This window comes from Drosophila biarmipes, chromosome X, assembly GCF_025231255.1.
Source record: "Drosophila biarmipes strain raj3 chromosome X, RU_DBia_V1.1, whole genome shotgun sequence".
In the NCBI taxonomy this organism is placed as follows: domain Eukaryota; kingdom Metazoa; phylum Arthropoda; class Insecta; order Diptera; family Drosophilidae; genus Drosophila; species Drosophila biarmipes.
The window spans coordinates 5,749,869-5,766,926 of NC_066611.1; the positions used below are offsets into that span (position 1 = coordinate 5,749,869).

At 39.3% G+C, this 17,058-nt stretch overlaps 2 protein-coding genes across 2 annotated transcripts; both read right to left on the reverse strand.

The window, feature by feature from the left end:
• Positions 1 to 538: 538 nt before the first annotated feature.
• On the reverse strand, positions 539 to 5,226 carry LOC108033192 (L-asparaginase). The gene is made up of 4 exons (XM_017107436.3): positions 4,414 to 5,226; positions 2,454 to 2,689; positions 1,642 to 2,391; positions 539 to 1,582 (listed from the first exon to the last, which is right to left on the reverse strand). Exons 1-4 carry the CDS (start codon positions 4,625 to 4,627, stop codon positions 875 to 877), a joined length of 1,908 nt encoding a protein of 635 aa, XP_016962925.1. The 5' UTR covers positions 4,628 to 5,226; the 3' UTR covers positions 539 to 874.
• A 584-nt stretch (positions 5,227 to 5,810) lies between these two features.
• LOC108032990 (venom carboxylesterase-6) lies at positions 5,811 to 8,426 on the reverse strand. The gene is made up of 4 exons (XM_017107067.3): positions 7,485 to 8,426; positions 6,532 to 6,879; positions 6,171 to 6,463; positions 5,811 to 6,108 (listed from the first exon to the last, which is right to left on the reverse strand). Exons 1-4 carry the CDS (start codon positions 8,373 to 8,375, stop codon positions 5,901 to 5,903), a joined length of 1,740 nt encoding a protein of 579 aa, XP_016962556.1. The 5' UTR covers positions 8,376 to 8,426; the 3' UTR covers positions 5,811 to 5,900.
• Positions 8,427 to 17,058: the final 8,632 nt, after the last annotated feature.

Below are 17,058 nucleotides of genomic sequence, written 5' to 3' on the forward strand. Positions count from 1 at the left end.
ATTAATCTTGAAAAATTGTATTTTGAAGAGTTTCAATAAGACAAAAATATGAAATGTAACATTATTTTTTGATTTAATCAAACTTTTACTTGTTTTGATTAAGGTACACTAAACTCGGTAAAATGCAATACAAAATTTGTATTAAAAAATCCATTTAAAAATGTAGAGTAAAGAAATCAAAAACAAATTAAAATTAAAAAATGGTATTATTGCGAGTTGCATTGTTATTTTTACTTACTTTAAAATTGTTATCATTAAATTTGTTAAAATTGAATGTACAAAATAATATCAATTTAGAAAATATTTATATAGTTTTTAAAATGTAGTGTGCAGCACCCTTAGTTGTAATAGTTCAATATATAATCCCAGTACACATTGATTTTATTTAAGGTATTATTCATTATACCAATACACACCGCTTGTAATAAATACTCAACATTTTAAATATATACTTGTTTATTATATACAATTTTTCGATGTTATTCATGGACTTTCTAAATTATTCTTTAAAGTGACGTTATTAGGAATAAAAATAGGATTTATAATTAATAACTTTGCATTTAGTGAATTCAAACATAAATTAAGACTACTCAAAACAGGGTTTAGTGAGGGATAACATTTTGACATACAAAATAACATTTTAACTACGTTATGTTAAATATAAAATACAATATGTGAGCTATACAAAGTAGATAACAAGACTAGATGCAACACTTAAGTACAGCATATCGAGACTTGGGGTGTCACAAGAGCCTCTAGAGATTTTAGTTGTAAAATCTGGGACAAAAAAATCCATTAGTTTAAGAAGTTATTTAAGCGCTAAGGAACAATTTGAGTTATGGTTCGGAAGAGATTTCTGTGAGAAATTCCTGAGTTATTCGGTCTTTTTGAGAGCCTCTATAACCGCCGCATGTCCTCCACGCTCAGCGTAATCCAAGGCGGTCAGACCCAGCATGTCCTTCTCGTTGGGATTCTCGAAGTAGGGCAGCACATACTGCACCACCTCCAAGAAGCCATGCAGCGCAGCCACGTGCAAGGCCGTCCGGCCCGAAGGATCCGTCTGGGAGAGATCGGCGCCGGCATACTGATACGACTTCAGCCTGACCATCGATCCTCTGGCCGCTGCCGCGCACAGTTGCTCGCCCACCGCTCGCGAAGAGCCGGTCAAGTGGGCGCCACAGTTGATCAGCAGCTGGATGATCTCGTGGCTATCGGTGGACACGGCCTCCAGGAGCGGAGTGCGATCGTAGCGATCCCTCACATGCACGGACACCCCGTTCTGCAGCAGGTACTTCACGATCTCCACGTTGCCCAGCTGACAGGCCAAGTGCAAGGCCGTGCGCTGGTCATGATTCGTTCCCGACAGGTCAGCGCCATAGGCCTTCAGATTGTTGATCTTCTTGGGATCGCCCTCGGCCACGGCGGCATTGATCATTGCCGGAAAGAGGGTTTCGCCCAGCTGGTCCAGTTCCTGCGGCGAGGACAAATGCAGAGATCTGGCCACCGCATCTACCAGGTCGTAGTCCTCCATCTTCGGAGCCTTCAGTGAGGTAAGTTCGCCCCTCAAGTTGGACTCCATCATCTGCGAAGGGAAATTATGTATGAATAATCATATAAAATGTAAAAGTAACTTAGACTTACCTGCTTTTTGACCTCCAGAGACCACTCCTCCTTGCCAATGACATAGGCCAGCTTGGACAGCGCCGCCTCGGGCGTCATATCGTAGCCGGGAATCACGCCCACATCGCAGAGCACCTTGCCCGTGTCATAGATCTCCGCCACGGTGCCATTGGGACACTGTGTACAGTTGATGATGATGACGCCCCTTTCGGCAGCCGCCCTTAGCTCATCGATCAGATCCGTTCGGTTCGATGGTATGTTACCAGATCCAAAGGACTGCAGGACAACACCTCGAATGGGTGGCGCCAGGAATGCCCGGAATGTGGAGTGCGAAATGCTGGGGAAGATGCGCAACAGACCCACATTCTCATCGAGATTTAGGTGGACGGAGAACCTTTCTATGCTGCACGGCCGGAAGATCAGCCGGTAGTCCACATTCACATCGATGCCGATCCTGGCCAGCGGTGGCACATTCGGCGAATCGAACGCATCCAGGGCATTGGAACTGACCTTCACCGTGCGATTGCCGCGCATTAGCTTGTGCCCGAAGAAGATGCACACCTCTGGGATGATATAGTTCCCAGCTATTATCAAAGCCGAGGTGAAGTTGTCCTTGCCATCGGTTCGCGTCTCGAAGATGGGGATTTGGGAGCCCGTGATGATCACCGTCTTGCCCAGGTTCTCCAGCATGAAGGACAAGGCGGAGGCTGTGTAGGAGAGTGTGTCGGTGCCGTGGAGCACCACAAAGCCATCGAAGAACTCGTAGGATTGCTGAAAAATAATTGAAAGAATGATTAGTTTTAGGAAAAGGATTAAAATATATATTACTATACCTGAATATCGCTGGCTATCCTGGCCCAGTCGTTCATCGTCATATTACTGCTGTCCAGCAGCGGTGTGTACTCCGTGATCTGGTAGATAATCCGGCGATCCACGCCCTGGACGAAGGGCAGCACCAGTGGAGCCATCGACGCAGATGCTCCGAAGCGCCGCAACGCGTACTCCTCGTCGTGAATGTTGGGATACTTGCGAATGCTTCGCACCAGGGCATTGGGAATGGGAGCCAGCACTAAAATGGTAATGAAAATATTGTTAAAGAAATCTTATATGCCATTTAAAGCCTTTAAAGACCTATACAATCCTTATAAGACATTCTCTTTAATGTCAGCACTTTCATACATTTTTGTCTTGTCTTTTGAACGTGGTACGTGCCATGCTTAAGAACTTTGTTAGGAACGTGCGTCCTTCAGCAACTTTAATTAAATTTTAACATTCTTATGACTTTCTGACATCACTACCAAGGAATTTATATTAAAGTGCTAAATGGCTTCGAATTTTTATCTAAAAAATTAGAGGATTTCGTAGAAAATATAATCTTAGCTTAACAAATATTTACTTTCTACATATACGTGACTTTTTGATAATTTTTTCTGCTTTCACATGACTTATCTTTTTCTGTATGATATAAAAAAAGAAACCTTTTACCATTTCATTTAAGAAATACCTTATCAAACGCATTATAAAGAAGCACGCTTTACATGCCACTCAATATTATTAAAACAAGACTTAATCTCAAATGAGTCCATTAGTTAGTCAGTGTTAAGATGATTAACTTTCACGCTTCGTGCATTGAATGTTTGTTTTTCGAAACCCTGATTAGAATACGTAATACCCAACAATTAAATACTATAAACCAATATTTGTCAACATCAACAGGCGGCAATCTGTTGATTACAATTGCTTTCAGTGAGTGCCTACTTGCACATATGTACAACCTGTAGTATCACAACGAATATCTAGGTAATACTTGAGTGCAAGCACACCTGATTGCGTATAACAACTATCTATATTATTGAACTTATCTGTTAACTAATATAGACTGCCATTCGGTATTCAATCAGACTATTCTTCAGGTGCATCGCAAAAGTGTTGTTTCATTTATCTTATCTGGCTATATTTCGGGTACGCTCCTGTCTTTCGGCTATAAAAATACCATATATCATAAGATATGGTATCTAGTTAGATTGTGGTTTCCGGATTTGCTGTGCCTTTGGTTTTAACTTTTTGAATATACATAGGTTTGAAATGAATAATATTAAACAATACAAAATTAAGGCATACAAATGAGAATAATACGGGGCATACAAGTGATATAATGATAAATGAAGTTTTAGAGTAACGAAACATTTAAAAAAAAAATTGTATTCTCTATATTATAGATATATCTATTAAAATATTTTGTAAAAAAATATTATATTTATTATAAAGATATTTGAATGTTATAAAATCCCAATATTTAGGATATACATAGATGTACTAAGTACTTATTATTTCTATAGCTTCAAATATTCTATTTTATAAAAAGATACTTGAATGTTATAAAATCCCAATAGTTAGGATATTTTTGGGGTGGTGTTTGGTATATACACAATACTATTAATCTTAATGTTTTTAAAATAAGTACTTACTAATGATTTCTATATATACATCTATCAAAATATATTTTAAAAAAAACTTCTTTTTAATATGAAGATACTTAAATGATTTACTAATGATTTCTATAGATACATCTAACAAAATATGTTTTAAAAAACCATCAATTTAATATAAAGATTTCTATATCTACAAAATATATTTTTAAAAAACCTTCTGTTTAGTATAAAGATTCTTAAATGATTTACCAATGGTTTCCACTTCAACAACTATCAAAATATATTTTTAAAAATCCACCTAAAGCTACTTTAATGTTATGGGATCTGAATAGTTGGGATACTTCTGGAGTGGACTGCTTACCATTCCGCTCGTTGCGCACCATGCCGATGGTTCCGCCCGTATAGATGACCTTCACCCGCGCCTCCTTCACGTCCTGGGCCATCAGCTTGCCGTCGCTCTTGTTCCGCCGGATGGTGGGACTCGGCAGCGTGGGCGATGCCGGGGGCATGCTCTTGTCCAGGCTGGGAAGGCCGTTGGTCTTCAGGCTGGGAATCGCCACTCCGTTCGCGGCCATGGCGCACTTGGTATTAGCAGAATACGGCACTTGGTGTGGCGACCGGGGAGCACCGCCTTATCACTGGCTCTCTAGTTGGCTTCGTTTCGGGGCGTAAATAGATTAATAGATTAACCACCCGTGCCCGTGATTTTTATTTGGCCAGCTCGTTATCGCTCGGTTAATCCGGATTCGGAATCCCAATGCTGCGGCAATAGTTCGCGGGGGAGCGACGTTGCGGCACGTGGTGTCCGGGTTCTTTCGGGAAGGAAAGGAAATTGAAGCGGAGAGTCCGAATCGCTTATGGAGATAGCCACACGAGACTTTGGCCCACGACGTGCATGACTAATCTAATGAAATTCAAACGAAATTCCGCTGATAGCCGTATTTTGACCATAAATAAGACGCAATCAGCTGGGCGCCTATCGATAGACGTGTTCGTACGCGTTTTGCTTCAAATGTTCACGGTTATTTTTGTTTGAATTTATGAGTGTTTGCTATACTTTTCACTTTTTATTTTAGCACATTAATCCTCTATTTTTTGCCCCTCGACACTTTTCTATATTTAGAACTAATCTCGCTGTTTTCTGTATTGATTTGTTTGGACTTTTCTAAGGTTTTTCTAACGATTTGGTAGTGCCGGGTGGGGCGTTGCCAGATCAACCGATGCCGATAAAAAGAAAAAGCTAAAAAATAGCTGAAAGCTCTGAAAAATAATACAAATAATAAAACTTATATATTCTCGTTCCTAAAAATATTTTCCTTTAAAAAATCACAAAAAATATAGGCATGATTTTTGAAAAATTCTTTTTGCAGTTACTTATTTCTGTTTGAAGAAACTTCTTTCTGTTTCGTCAAAATACTTAGGCCGACCAGTGTAAATCAACATTAGCTACTAATGCTGGAAAAATATTTTTAAACGCATTTTGACCTTACTTACTTTCTATTGACAATATTTATAAAATTTTTTTTTTAAACATTTAAAATATTCCATAAAATTATATAATCATCTCCACGCTTTTTTATTAAACCTAAAATTTACATATTCCCTACAAAAAATACTTCCCAACAAAAGCTAAAATAATAGCTTCAATTAGTCTGGCAGCCACAGTGGCTTTAAAGGTCTGGCAGCTTCCCAGACCCGTTATGTTTGGCGGTAAAATTCCAAAGCCAAAAAAGTGACGCCAACGAGAAAGAACTTTTGGCTTGTGCGTATATTGTGGTGAAAAGTTAACTAAACATCAATTTAATGAAATGGATTGTGGAATACATTTGGATAGAGACTCGTTAAGGCCTACAGCTCGTTGTGGGCATGGCTGGCGGGCAAATGGGGCTGCAAATCGCGCCAAAAATCGGCGCGCTGTTGCATCAGCTCGTTTTCCAGTTGGAAAATGGACGTGGAATCCTCGGCTTTGGTGCCCAAGCGGGCGTATTCCACTGGATAACTGGAAGCGGGACTCCATTTTGGCAAATGGAAGCTGGCGTTCCTGGGATTTGGATCGCTATAATGAGGAACTACCATTAGTTGGGGTCCTAAAAACAGGTAAGTGGTATGCGGGCCTACCCGGTTTGCGCAAAGCTAACCCACAGGTGGAGCATCAGCTCGCGGAGCTCCAGATCTTTCTGGGTGGGTACAGCACTCACAAAGAGCTCCCTTCCAATGGGGAACAAGTACTGGAGCTCCTCCGCATGGCAGGTGCCGTAGAACTCGTTCCGGCCGCCCTTGAAGATCTCCGTAAAGCTGGCGGCGCCCTTGTGATCGAACAGGTAGACATATGTGGGCGCCACGTCCTCTTGGGACACCCGCAGGCGTAAGTACTCATCAATGCCGGCCACAAACCAGCCATCCGAAATCAGCTAAAATTGAGGTTGTATTAATGTATGTATTTTTATAATATTATCTAGATCTGTTTTATCCCACTCACATCGGTCAGATTCTGGTGATTGACCTTGTCGTAATCATGGCCCGCCTTGAAGTAGAAGTTCTCGATCCGTTGCGTTATGCTCCGCCGAACCGAATCCTCGTGGTGATCGTAGTTCAGAACGACGGGCAGAACCTGGTCGAACTGGGACTTGAACTCGTCCAACAGCTGGGGAAGATTTATCAGGGCGGCCGTCTTCAACAGGCCCTCTTCGGCGGTGGCGCCCACCAGGAGGGGCAGTGCCAAGCCGTGGGGTCTCAGAGCCTGGCGAGGTGGCACGGTGAGGAAGGCATCCTCGTGCTCCGGTTCAATCACTGGCGGAAAAGGTATCATTGGGTCAAAGTCCCAGACCTGCAAAAGAAGCAAAGTTCAATGTCATGCCTTGGGCTTCCCTTCACCTAATTTGTTTAATAATTCCATTGTACTCTCTTTTAATCAATAGCACTTTGAGTTTCAGCACAAAGCGCACAAAAGTCCAGCTTTTGGCACACATTTGTTGTGAGATACAACAAAAGTATTGTAAATAATAGTGGAATTATGGTGGCTTCTGTTGGTTATGAAAGTCTTATGCACATGGGTAAAAATCACTAAGTCAAAATGTGATGCATCACCTTTTTTAAATAAGATACGTTTAAGACAAACTAAGTATTCGAAAAAAAAATAGAAAACGCTACCTATTTTTATGATCATAAGTATTACTTTTTAAACCTTAAATAGTTTTTAACTTAGTTCTTGATAAGTTTAACTTTTACAAATCCTTTAAATTTACTTTCTGTTGACAAAACTATTTGTTTTTTTACTACTTATTTTTTTAGCATAATCTTTTAGATTTTTAAACACTTTTCACCTTATTTCTCCTGTATTCTAGCAGAAATCTTTTGATTTTACTAGCTTCTAATATTGACAAATCCCATTTGCAGCTAAAAACCAATCATTAAAAAAGAAGGTCAACTTACAAACATGTCGTACAGTGAGGCCACAATGTCATCGGCTGGCCTCTGTCTTAGGCACTCCAGTTTTTCCGGCCATTCCCCGGCGGATCCGCAGCCCACCAGCTCGGCCAACTTGGTGGCCCGGCCAGCGGCCACTCCTTTATGGGCAGGCTGTGCCCAGGGATTGAAATAGGTGCCTGATTGGGCGATGCCGCGATGGAGCAGGCCACGTGACTTCTCCGACAGCATGTGATAGGTGACACTGGCGCCTCCAGCGCTCTCGCCAAAGACCGTCACACTGTTAGGATCACCGCCAAAGGAGGCGATGTTCGCACGAACCCAACGCAAAACCTCCAGTTGATCCTTCAGGCCATTGTTGCCGGGACAATCGAGCGTCTCCGTGCTGAGGAAGCCCAAGGGTCCCAACCGGAAGTTGGCCGCAATCAAGACGATGTCGTGATCCAGCAGAAAGTCCGGACCATAGAAGCTGCTAATGCCAGAGCCACACTGCCAGCCGCCGCCATGGAACCACACCATCACAGGCAGGGAGCCATTAATCCTGGGCCGCTCCGGCGTGTAAACATTGAGGTAGAGGCAATCCTCGGAACCCTCGAGAATCATGTCGCGGCGGAAGGGATCCCGCTGCAGGCAGATGGGAGCATCCTTGATGGCCAACCGCTCGCCCTCCCAGGAGGCCTTTGCGACGGGCGCCCGGAAGCGCAGATCCCCCAGTGGTGGCTCTGCATAGGGGACACCCATGAATGCCCGCATGTGCCGGCCATTGTGAGTGGTCAAGTGGCGTCCGATCAACCAGCCGCCGTGGGACAAACGCACATGCAGACTCTGCGAGTTGCGTCCATCGCTCCACTGGACCCAAATGCACAGCAGAATCACCAGGCCAGCGTTTCTTGTCATCGTATCCCCGCGCTCGAAGTCCGACTTCAGACTGATTTCGCTGCTGCACCGTACGCCTAGTTTTAAGATTACAACATCATCACAGAGCCAGCAATCTCAGCTGGCCAGCTTCCGAAGCGAACTTGTTTACCGAATTTTTTTGGCGGCCCGTCTCTTAGCTCATTAATTCTGCTTATTTTTAATACCCTCTTCGGAGTGATTTAAATGTGGTAAGCAGTTCGAAAGCTCTAGGTACTGTCTTGCAGGTTTTCGTTTAAATATTTTTGCTCCTAAATCAAAGGTAATGATTTCTTAGAACAAAAATCAGTTTCTTTGATGTTTTTTTTTTAGATAAACATTTGCAGAATCTTAAATCTTTAAAATTTTGTTTGTATAACTTTAGTAATGACATATTCTTTTTATTAATAGGTAACAATATTACATGTGGCAGGGTATGCAAATGGCAAAGTGCACGAATTGAAATGTTTTTTGCCACTTAGCAGCGTAATCAGCATCAACATCGGCATCAGCGCAATATCAAGCATCGACATCAATTTCTGATGTTTAAGTTTCGTTTTGGAACACTGCGCAAATTTGGTCAATTCAAGCCGAAAACAGTGGTTGGACGTGTGTCACCCAGCGATGGATGTTAAGATGTATTATATTGCTTCGAAATTTGATGAAAATAGTTCCCCTTATTTAAAATTAATGGAACAGGTAAGTGCATATTTATATATACATTTTTATACAATTATTGTGAATTCCCATCTACAATTTTAGTATATAACATTTGTGTTTATCTTTTTTTCTGGGGTATTTACAATGAAGGGGTTTTTTCTACTACCTTGTCAAATTTTGGTGATTAATGATTAAATACTTTTTATAAATTTATCATTTGATCCCACTGTTTGCGTCTTAATGACTTAATATGGTCAACGTTGGCCTGTCAATGACATGGCATATTAAGTGGGAAACACGCGAACGATACTACAAGTATAATATACTCGTATTAATGGTATTTTTGACCAGTTGCAGATAACATTCCCCAGTTTGAAAAGGTGTTATACCGATCCTAGCTTTGGCCTTGGAGCGGTCTATATGTTCTAAGCAACCAAAAGAATTTGTAAGCACTCTGAAAAATTAAAAATAATTTTCTGGGAAAATGTTTTAGAATTTATAGTGAGTTAGAGAGTTTCTTATCACAAAACTGGGTTGTATCTACAATAAACAAGAAAGGCAGGTCGAAGTTTATATACTCTTTAGCTTGAATTATATAGTTTTTTAAAAATCATACGTTTATTACGAAAACTGAATTCTAAAGATTTGAATATGAAAATACTTTTAGTTCCTTTAAGTGCAATATGTTATATTAGTTTAAATATTGATGAAAAATATAAATTCTTAAAAAATACTATACCTCAGAGTAGAATAGTATATGATCAAAAACAACGAAGGTATATTATTCTTTTTATTATATTCTAATTTATGTCCCGTTTCTATTAGTGTATAATATTTTTTGAATATTATATTTTTTATTTTTGAACTCGTAATCTGATATTTGCTGAGTGTAGTAAAAACCCTATAGAGCTAGAGCATCGCCGATTAAGTAATCTGCTAATTTAAATTTTTACGAATTCATCTGAGCATATTTATGAGCATCAGAAATATGTGACGGTGGGTCGAGCCCACCAAATGTATATATAAAAAAAAAGAAAAAATTAAAAGCCCAAAACTTGAAAGTTGTTAAAACAAAGTAAAAATGCGGCGGGGAGATGAACTGACCCGCGATGAAATGCGATGTGAGATGAAGAAGCGCACTGAAAAAATGCCTTTGCATGCCGAAAAATGCTGTCGAGCTAATAGGACCCTTTGAAGTTACCTCGCAGAGAGAGCGAGCTGCTGATGAGGTAAAAAATTACAGAACTGGGAACTGGAATTTCTAATAGAGCACAGCATGGCCCACAACTTTCCGTTCGAAAGGAGGCCCTTTTTTAATTCATAACCTGACTTGAACTTACCTTTTTGTCGTTCTCTTTTTTTGAAACTAATATGCGAAGCAGACATGATATGCTGCTGCATCACCCCCCATAACCACCTTTTATTTTTCCATCCTGACAAATGTCCAGACCGGGCACACAGATTTATTTAGCTGCAAACAATTTTAATCCACTTGAGTGCCAATTTATCAGCCGGCAAACAAACAGACCGACAAACAAGTCAAACCAAATTGATATGTGTTACCAAGTAACTATATATCTGCCTGCATATGGAGATGGGCAGTGGTGACCGCCGTTGACTCAAGGACTTAATTCATTTCCCTTGCCCAGCCCAGAATATAAATCATAAATGCTCGCTTTTTGACCCACAACAAAACTGGTAGCTGACCGGTTGGTCGACTAGGTTTTCTTCAAAAAATACCCTAAACCGGTCCATAAAGCACCTCATTTAAAACCTTATACATAATGTTTATATTTACCGGCAGGTCTAGTTCTATTTATAGTAAACACGTTTCTCGTTTTACAAGTTCCTTGATTTTATGAAGTTTAAAATATATTTTTTAATATTGCAAGGAAATGCAATAGGCATAGATTTTAAAAAATATGTGCTGAACCATACTATTTATTTAGTAGATTTAAAACCAGTCATCAAAATCGTCTTAAAATCTTAGAAAGTTGTTGTTCTTATTTAAATTTATTGAATTCGGGGGATGGGTTTCAAAACCTTGTAAACATATGATATTATTAGTATAATATATAATCACATTACGATCTGGGTTCTCTGATTGTAAAATAAAAAATATTTAAAAATTGTTCAGGGAATGCAATATGCATTCTATTCTCTAAACCTTGAATCAGCTTTTTACATTTTACCCAAAAAGCTTTATGATTTTAAGACCCTTTCATTTAATTTAAACATATTTTCGATTTAAATTTGCTGAATTTGGGCTACAAAAAGGGGAAAACTCTTGGGGTTGACAAGAAACCCTTTTTTTGCGCTGTGGAAAGGGGCAAAGGTGTAAAGGGGATTTGCTGCCCAACAGCGAAATGGAAAATGATTTATTGAAGGTGAAATATTTATTGTTGTTTTCATTTTTTTTTGCGTACATGATTGTTGTGCTGCTGTGTTTCGGTTTTGCTTCCACAGTAAACAATGGCTATGCGGCATCTTTTGAATTCTTTTCACCTCCTTCGGTCGAAAAAAGTAAAATAATTATTAACAAAAACAAGCGGCGAACATGGAACAACAGATGCTCCGGAGGAGGACGAGGCGAGCGAAACCCTCATCCCTTCCGTAAATATTTATTTATTCTGCGTTTTGGGTCAATTCCTCTGGTTTCATTTAATTAAAAAGAAAAGCCAACTCGCGAGGCATAATATTCAAAAAAAAAAGAGAGAAGCAGGAAAAGGGAATATAAATATCCAGTCACATGCATGGATATCTGGGTGTCCTTTTTGGCTGCCGCCCGGCTTGTCCTGGTATTTACTTAGGATCAGGTGGTGAGCACCCATCCCTGCGCCGATTTTTCCCAAACAATGCCAAGAAGCCGCCGCGGCAGGCGAAGCCAAAATTTCAATTTCGCGGTTGCTGCATATTTTCCCAGCCTTTACTTCTCTCCACTTTGCTTTTGACTTTGCCAACAAGGGACAAGCCACTTTCGGCAATGGAATTTAAACGAATTTTTAAACAGGCCAAGTCGCCAGCCCCGTCTCTCCTTCCGATTTTCCATGCCCATCTCAACTTTAAAGCCACCCGAAATCCAAGAAAAAAAAACCGAAGTAGAAGCAGAACAGAGAGCTTAAGCGATAATTGGCCACTAGGAAATGTCGATGATGTTGAATCGGGAAATGCAAATTGCCAATGTCCGGAACGGGCTTAGCTGCCTAAGTCCAATAACCCAAAAATAAAAAAACTTTTCCTGTGGGCTTAGGTCCTGGCGACCTGACATGGATCAGTTTAAGCGTTCGCAGTCGGAGACAACAAATTGATATGCAGCAGATGTTGCCAGGTTTACATCCATAATAGTAATAATAATCAGGGGCCGGGGAGAGTTCATGGCGGGGCGTCAAGAAGTTTGAATACGCTTTCCTAGGGAGAAAAATGAGGATTTTTAATGTTGGGTTGAAGAAATCGCTAGAGTTTTGAAATCACTTTAATATACAAATTTTTAGGTGCCTAAAAGTATGCCGTGAAAACGATACTAAAGGAATTTATCGTATTTCAGCTGTTAAAATATTTTGTTGCATACTTTTAGGTGTGCAAAAACATTCTAAAGTGACTTCTAGTGATTTGTGTGGGATACTCGATTATTTGTTGTATTTCACTCTTTAAAATAATCTTAAATTTAATTTTTATAATATTTTTCCACTTTAAACAGTCTCAACTATCAACCATTATTATTAATGTCTTAGGTTTAGGAAATATTTGAAAGGGGTTAGTTTAAAAAGATATTGAATATTTTTACCACAAGAAGATATGTGAATCCACTTTACCCTCTCGATGGAAAGGGTATTAATGTTTGGGAAAATATCAAAATAAAGAGCAGCCTTGTATTCGGAGTCAGATTCTCAGAGTCAAAGTAAGCGTCATAGTCAGAGGATGTGGATGTCGAAGCCTGTCAGAGGGATTAGCTCGCCTGATTGGACACGATGTGATTAACTTGTCGTCAACGCGGTGACTTCGCCGCTGAATGAGAATCTGAATCCGACTTTTGGTTTTCCCCGCCGACTGTGACGTCGACACGTTCCACGTTTCACCGGAGAAGGCACCACCCATCAGCCCATCACCCACCACCACCCACAACTAGCACCCACCACCCACCACCCAAACCCGCTGTCCTTGCTAAACAAAAGTGCAAACATTGACAGACGGCTAGCGAGTGAAAGGGAGTGTGGGGGTTTCGCAAAAAGAGTGGGTGTTGCGGAATTGCCAGGCCAAAATTAACCCATTACGCACTCCATTAACGCAGTTTGCCTATGCATGTGGGCCCCGGCTAATTAGTTGTGGCAGCTGATGCTCCACACTCCCGATATTCCAGCACATGTGTAGTTAATACAATTACCAACGGCAGACAGGCGAAATGCCACTCGCAAATTTAGTTATTCAGCTTGGTTAAGTACAAATCGAATGCATCACAAAGCGCGGCCTATGTGGGTTAATGTTTCATTTTTCAGACGAAAATCTCTAAATTAAAACAAAGGCAATGATAAAGCTATCTAAAAGTATGCTTTGCTTTATGTATTCTATTTTCTATTTTTGAAAAGCTCAATCTTTGGAATTATTTAAATACATTTCTATTTTTAGTTTCAATTCAAATACTAACGTAATTTGTTTGATATATTATTTTTATTGCTGTATATTAAAGGCAATTTATTTATTTTTTTTGAATATAATAAAGAGGGGGTTTTCTATATTTAAATTTTATCACAAGGACCCCTGATTGCCTTCGGATTTGCTGGCCGAGGACACTTTTTAGCTCACAGCTGCCAGGACTCATCAATCAGCTGCAGACTAATTACATAATCTCCTCTTGATTATGTGGATGCTGCTGCTGTTGTCCTTTGGTGGGGCAAATGGAACTTGTTGAGTGAAGCATGGCGCAAAACGTCGCAGGACATCAGTAGCAGCCACAAAAGCTGAAAGGAAAAACCTTTGCTTTTCCAGCTAATCTTTGCTGCTGCTTAGCATGTGGAAAGCGAATGAAAATGGGGTGCAAATAAAATCAGGCTTGCTTCTGCGAAGGGATTTAAGGTTTGTCATTCATTAGTGACCTAATTTGGGGTTCAGCAATTATATTAAAAAATAAAGTAGGTATATTAAAATATGGATCTTAAAAGTCGTGGCTCAAAAACATTTCCAAAAGAAATATAAGTTTCGGCTTAAGAATAAATGCTTGCATACTTTTAGACACCCGTTTAAAGGGTTCCAAAATATTTTATATTAAATTTATATTTATGATAAGCCGTTAATTTTTACAAGTTGTGTGGTTTTAATGTAAAATCTCTATCTCACCTACAAAGATGTTTTAGAAAAATAAATGTCAGTTGGCAATTAATGGTGGCATACTTTTAGGCACATTTTTAAAAGATTTCAAAAAATTAAACAAGTTTTTTTTTATACATAATCAAAAATTGAATTTGAAAATCTCGTTAAAGTCTCTAAAAGTATGCAAAAATATATTTCGAACTTATAAACCTTAAAACCGCACATGATTTGTAAACTTACCCGTTTGATTATGTATTTTTTTTTTTTTTTTTTTTTTTATACATAATCAAGCCCGGAGATTACAGGGGGCTATCCCAATTCGCAAGCTCAAAAGAAGACATTTTGGGCTGCTTCTAAGAGACTAATATGAATATATTATTTACTTGAAACTAGTCGTAATTTGATCTACTCCTATATACCAAGTTGAAAACTAATTATAATTTATAATTAAGAGATTATTTACTTAAGAAAACATTTAGGTTAAAGGCTTTAATTAGATCTGTTCCTGGATTATATTAAATAAAGATGTTAATTAAAAAAAAAAAAAAAAAAAAAAATAAAGATTCAATAGCTAATGTGTCTAAAAGTTGGCTTTGCATTGCATATTTTTGGTTATAGCTTTTCAAAGTATTTCAAAATCTATTTCTTAAAAGTTTCTACAATTTTAAAAAAATTTTAAATTATTTAATGTATTTGTATTTTGAAATACTTTCATATATTTGGTATGTGTATGTATGTATTTTTAATATAAATATTATGCATTGAACAGTATATTTTTAAGTTTTTGCTGCTGAATTGAAAAATCTATTTATTTTTTTAATACTTAAATACTTTGAAGGCTTTAAAGTAAGTCCATCAGGAAGCCAAGATTTGAAATTAAAGTAAATAGATCATTAAATATATTTATTGTCATTTCCAAATTGAAAATTTTTATTTTGAAAAAAAACATAGGCAATCTTAAATTGAAATGAGCTCATCTCTGGGTTCTACAATAAAAGCCAACATATATTGTTGCTTTTGTGTTGTAAGCGATTATTATTTTTTTCCTGCCGTTCTACTTCCGTTTTCCTTTTTCTTTACCATGGGGCTTCCACCTTTATATTATTTTCATTTGTTTCGCTGTGCTCTTTTCAGATTCTTTCATTTCGAGTCAAGTGAATTCTCAAGTCGTTCTCTCGATTGCCGGCTGCGGATTACGCGCCAGTGCATCCGAATGCCTGGCATTTTGCATTGCCAACAATCACAACAATTGGCCAACGAGCAGCGGCGAACAAGCAACAACCATATTGTTGGCCATATAGCCACATGGCTGGCGGCATGGGGACTGCGGTCTGGGATGATCCGCCCTGTTGGCTGCCCAACAAGCCGCTAACAATCAAGTGCACAATTGCCATAAGGCCGAAAAAGGGGGCTACGCAGTCGCAGGAGACTGGGTGTCCCATTAAATTGTGGTTTATGAGCGGCAATTCGGTTTGATTTACCATCAAATATTCGCTGGCATGTCAGGGAATCAACAGTTGCGAGGGCCACATATTTGATTGGGCTTTAATTGATGTTAATGAGCAGCCGAGAAGCCATTAATGGGCACAATAGGGCACCTCAAACTGATTTATCAGGCAGTGTTTAATGTTAATTAGTGGGGATATTAAATCAAATATTATATTATTAGCATATTATCTATGCTGTGGGGTTTCCCTTATTTAAAGTCCTTTTGAATACATTTTTTATCTTCGCTTGACAAATGTTTGCACACTTTATTGGCCATTTGTTGGGGCTAATGCTAAGCTGCTTCGCTTTAAAAGCTCTTGAATTTCAATCTGGTCTTGTGTTTTATGGACGGCACAGCAGCACACGTCCGCTTCTTTATCCAATTATGAATTTTTGTCATTACGCGATGCCATCCATGGTCATGGCAATGGCAATGGCAATTGCTGCTTCCGTCGGTTGGCACTACCCCCAAACCAGAGCAAACCAAAGCAAACCATCCCATTACCATTTCCAATCCCCAATCCCATTCCCATTCCCATTCCCCTGTTCTCCTTCGTTTCTCCCTCTGCGGCGACAAAAAACGAACGCAAAAATCTCATTATGATTTCATTTCGTTCAAATGAAGCTCTCGTGCTGGGACTCCGCTCTGGCATCCGCATCCACAGTCCACATCCGTGTCGGTGTCCTCGTCCTCGTCCCCGTCCTCGTTCTTGTCCAGCTGCCAGCGGGTGGCAGTCCCCGCCTCCGCCTTTACATCCCACCTCCCGGTCTCATGTGTTCCTTGGCTGTCCGGCAATAGCCGCTATGGGGCACTGCAGCCAGAACCAAAGGAAGCAAAACAAAAATATTCGAAAAATCAGGAAACGCTTAGTTGTATGCTCTACTTTTCGTATTTTTGACAGAGATGATCCTAAAAATATTATCAATACCAAGAAACATACTTTTGAACGATCGGAACACAATTTATGGTATGCAATACTTTTAAAGTTTTTATTAATTCTATTATAAAAAAGTTCAACCATATACTCTACTTATCACGTTTTTCATAAAGCAGATTCATAAAATATCATAAAAATCAAGGAACCCTAACCGTTTGCTCTAATTTTTAAGTTTTTAATAAAGCTGATTCAAAATGCATCATAAAAATCGAGGATCGAATGCCCTACTTTTTACGTTTTTACGCTGATCCAAAAAAAATATTCATAGTAAGAAACGTTTAGCCGTATGCTCTTTT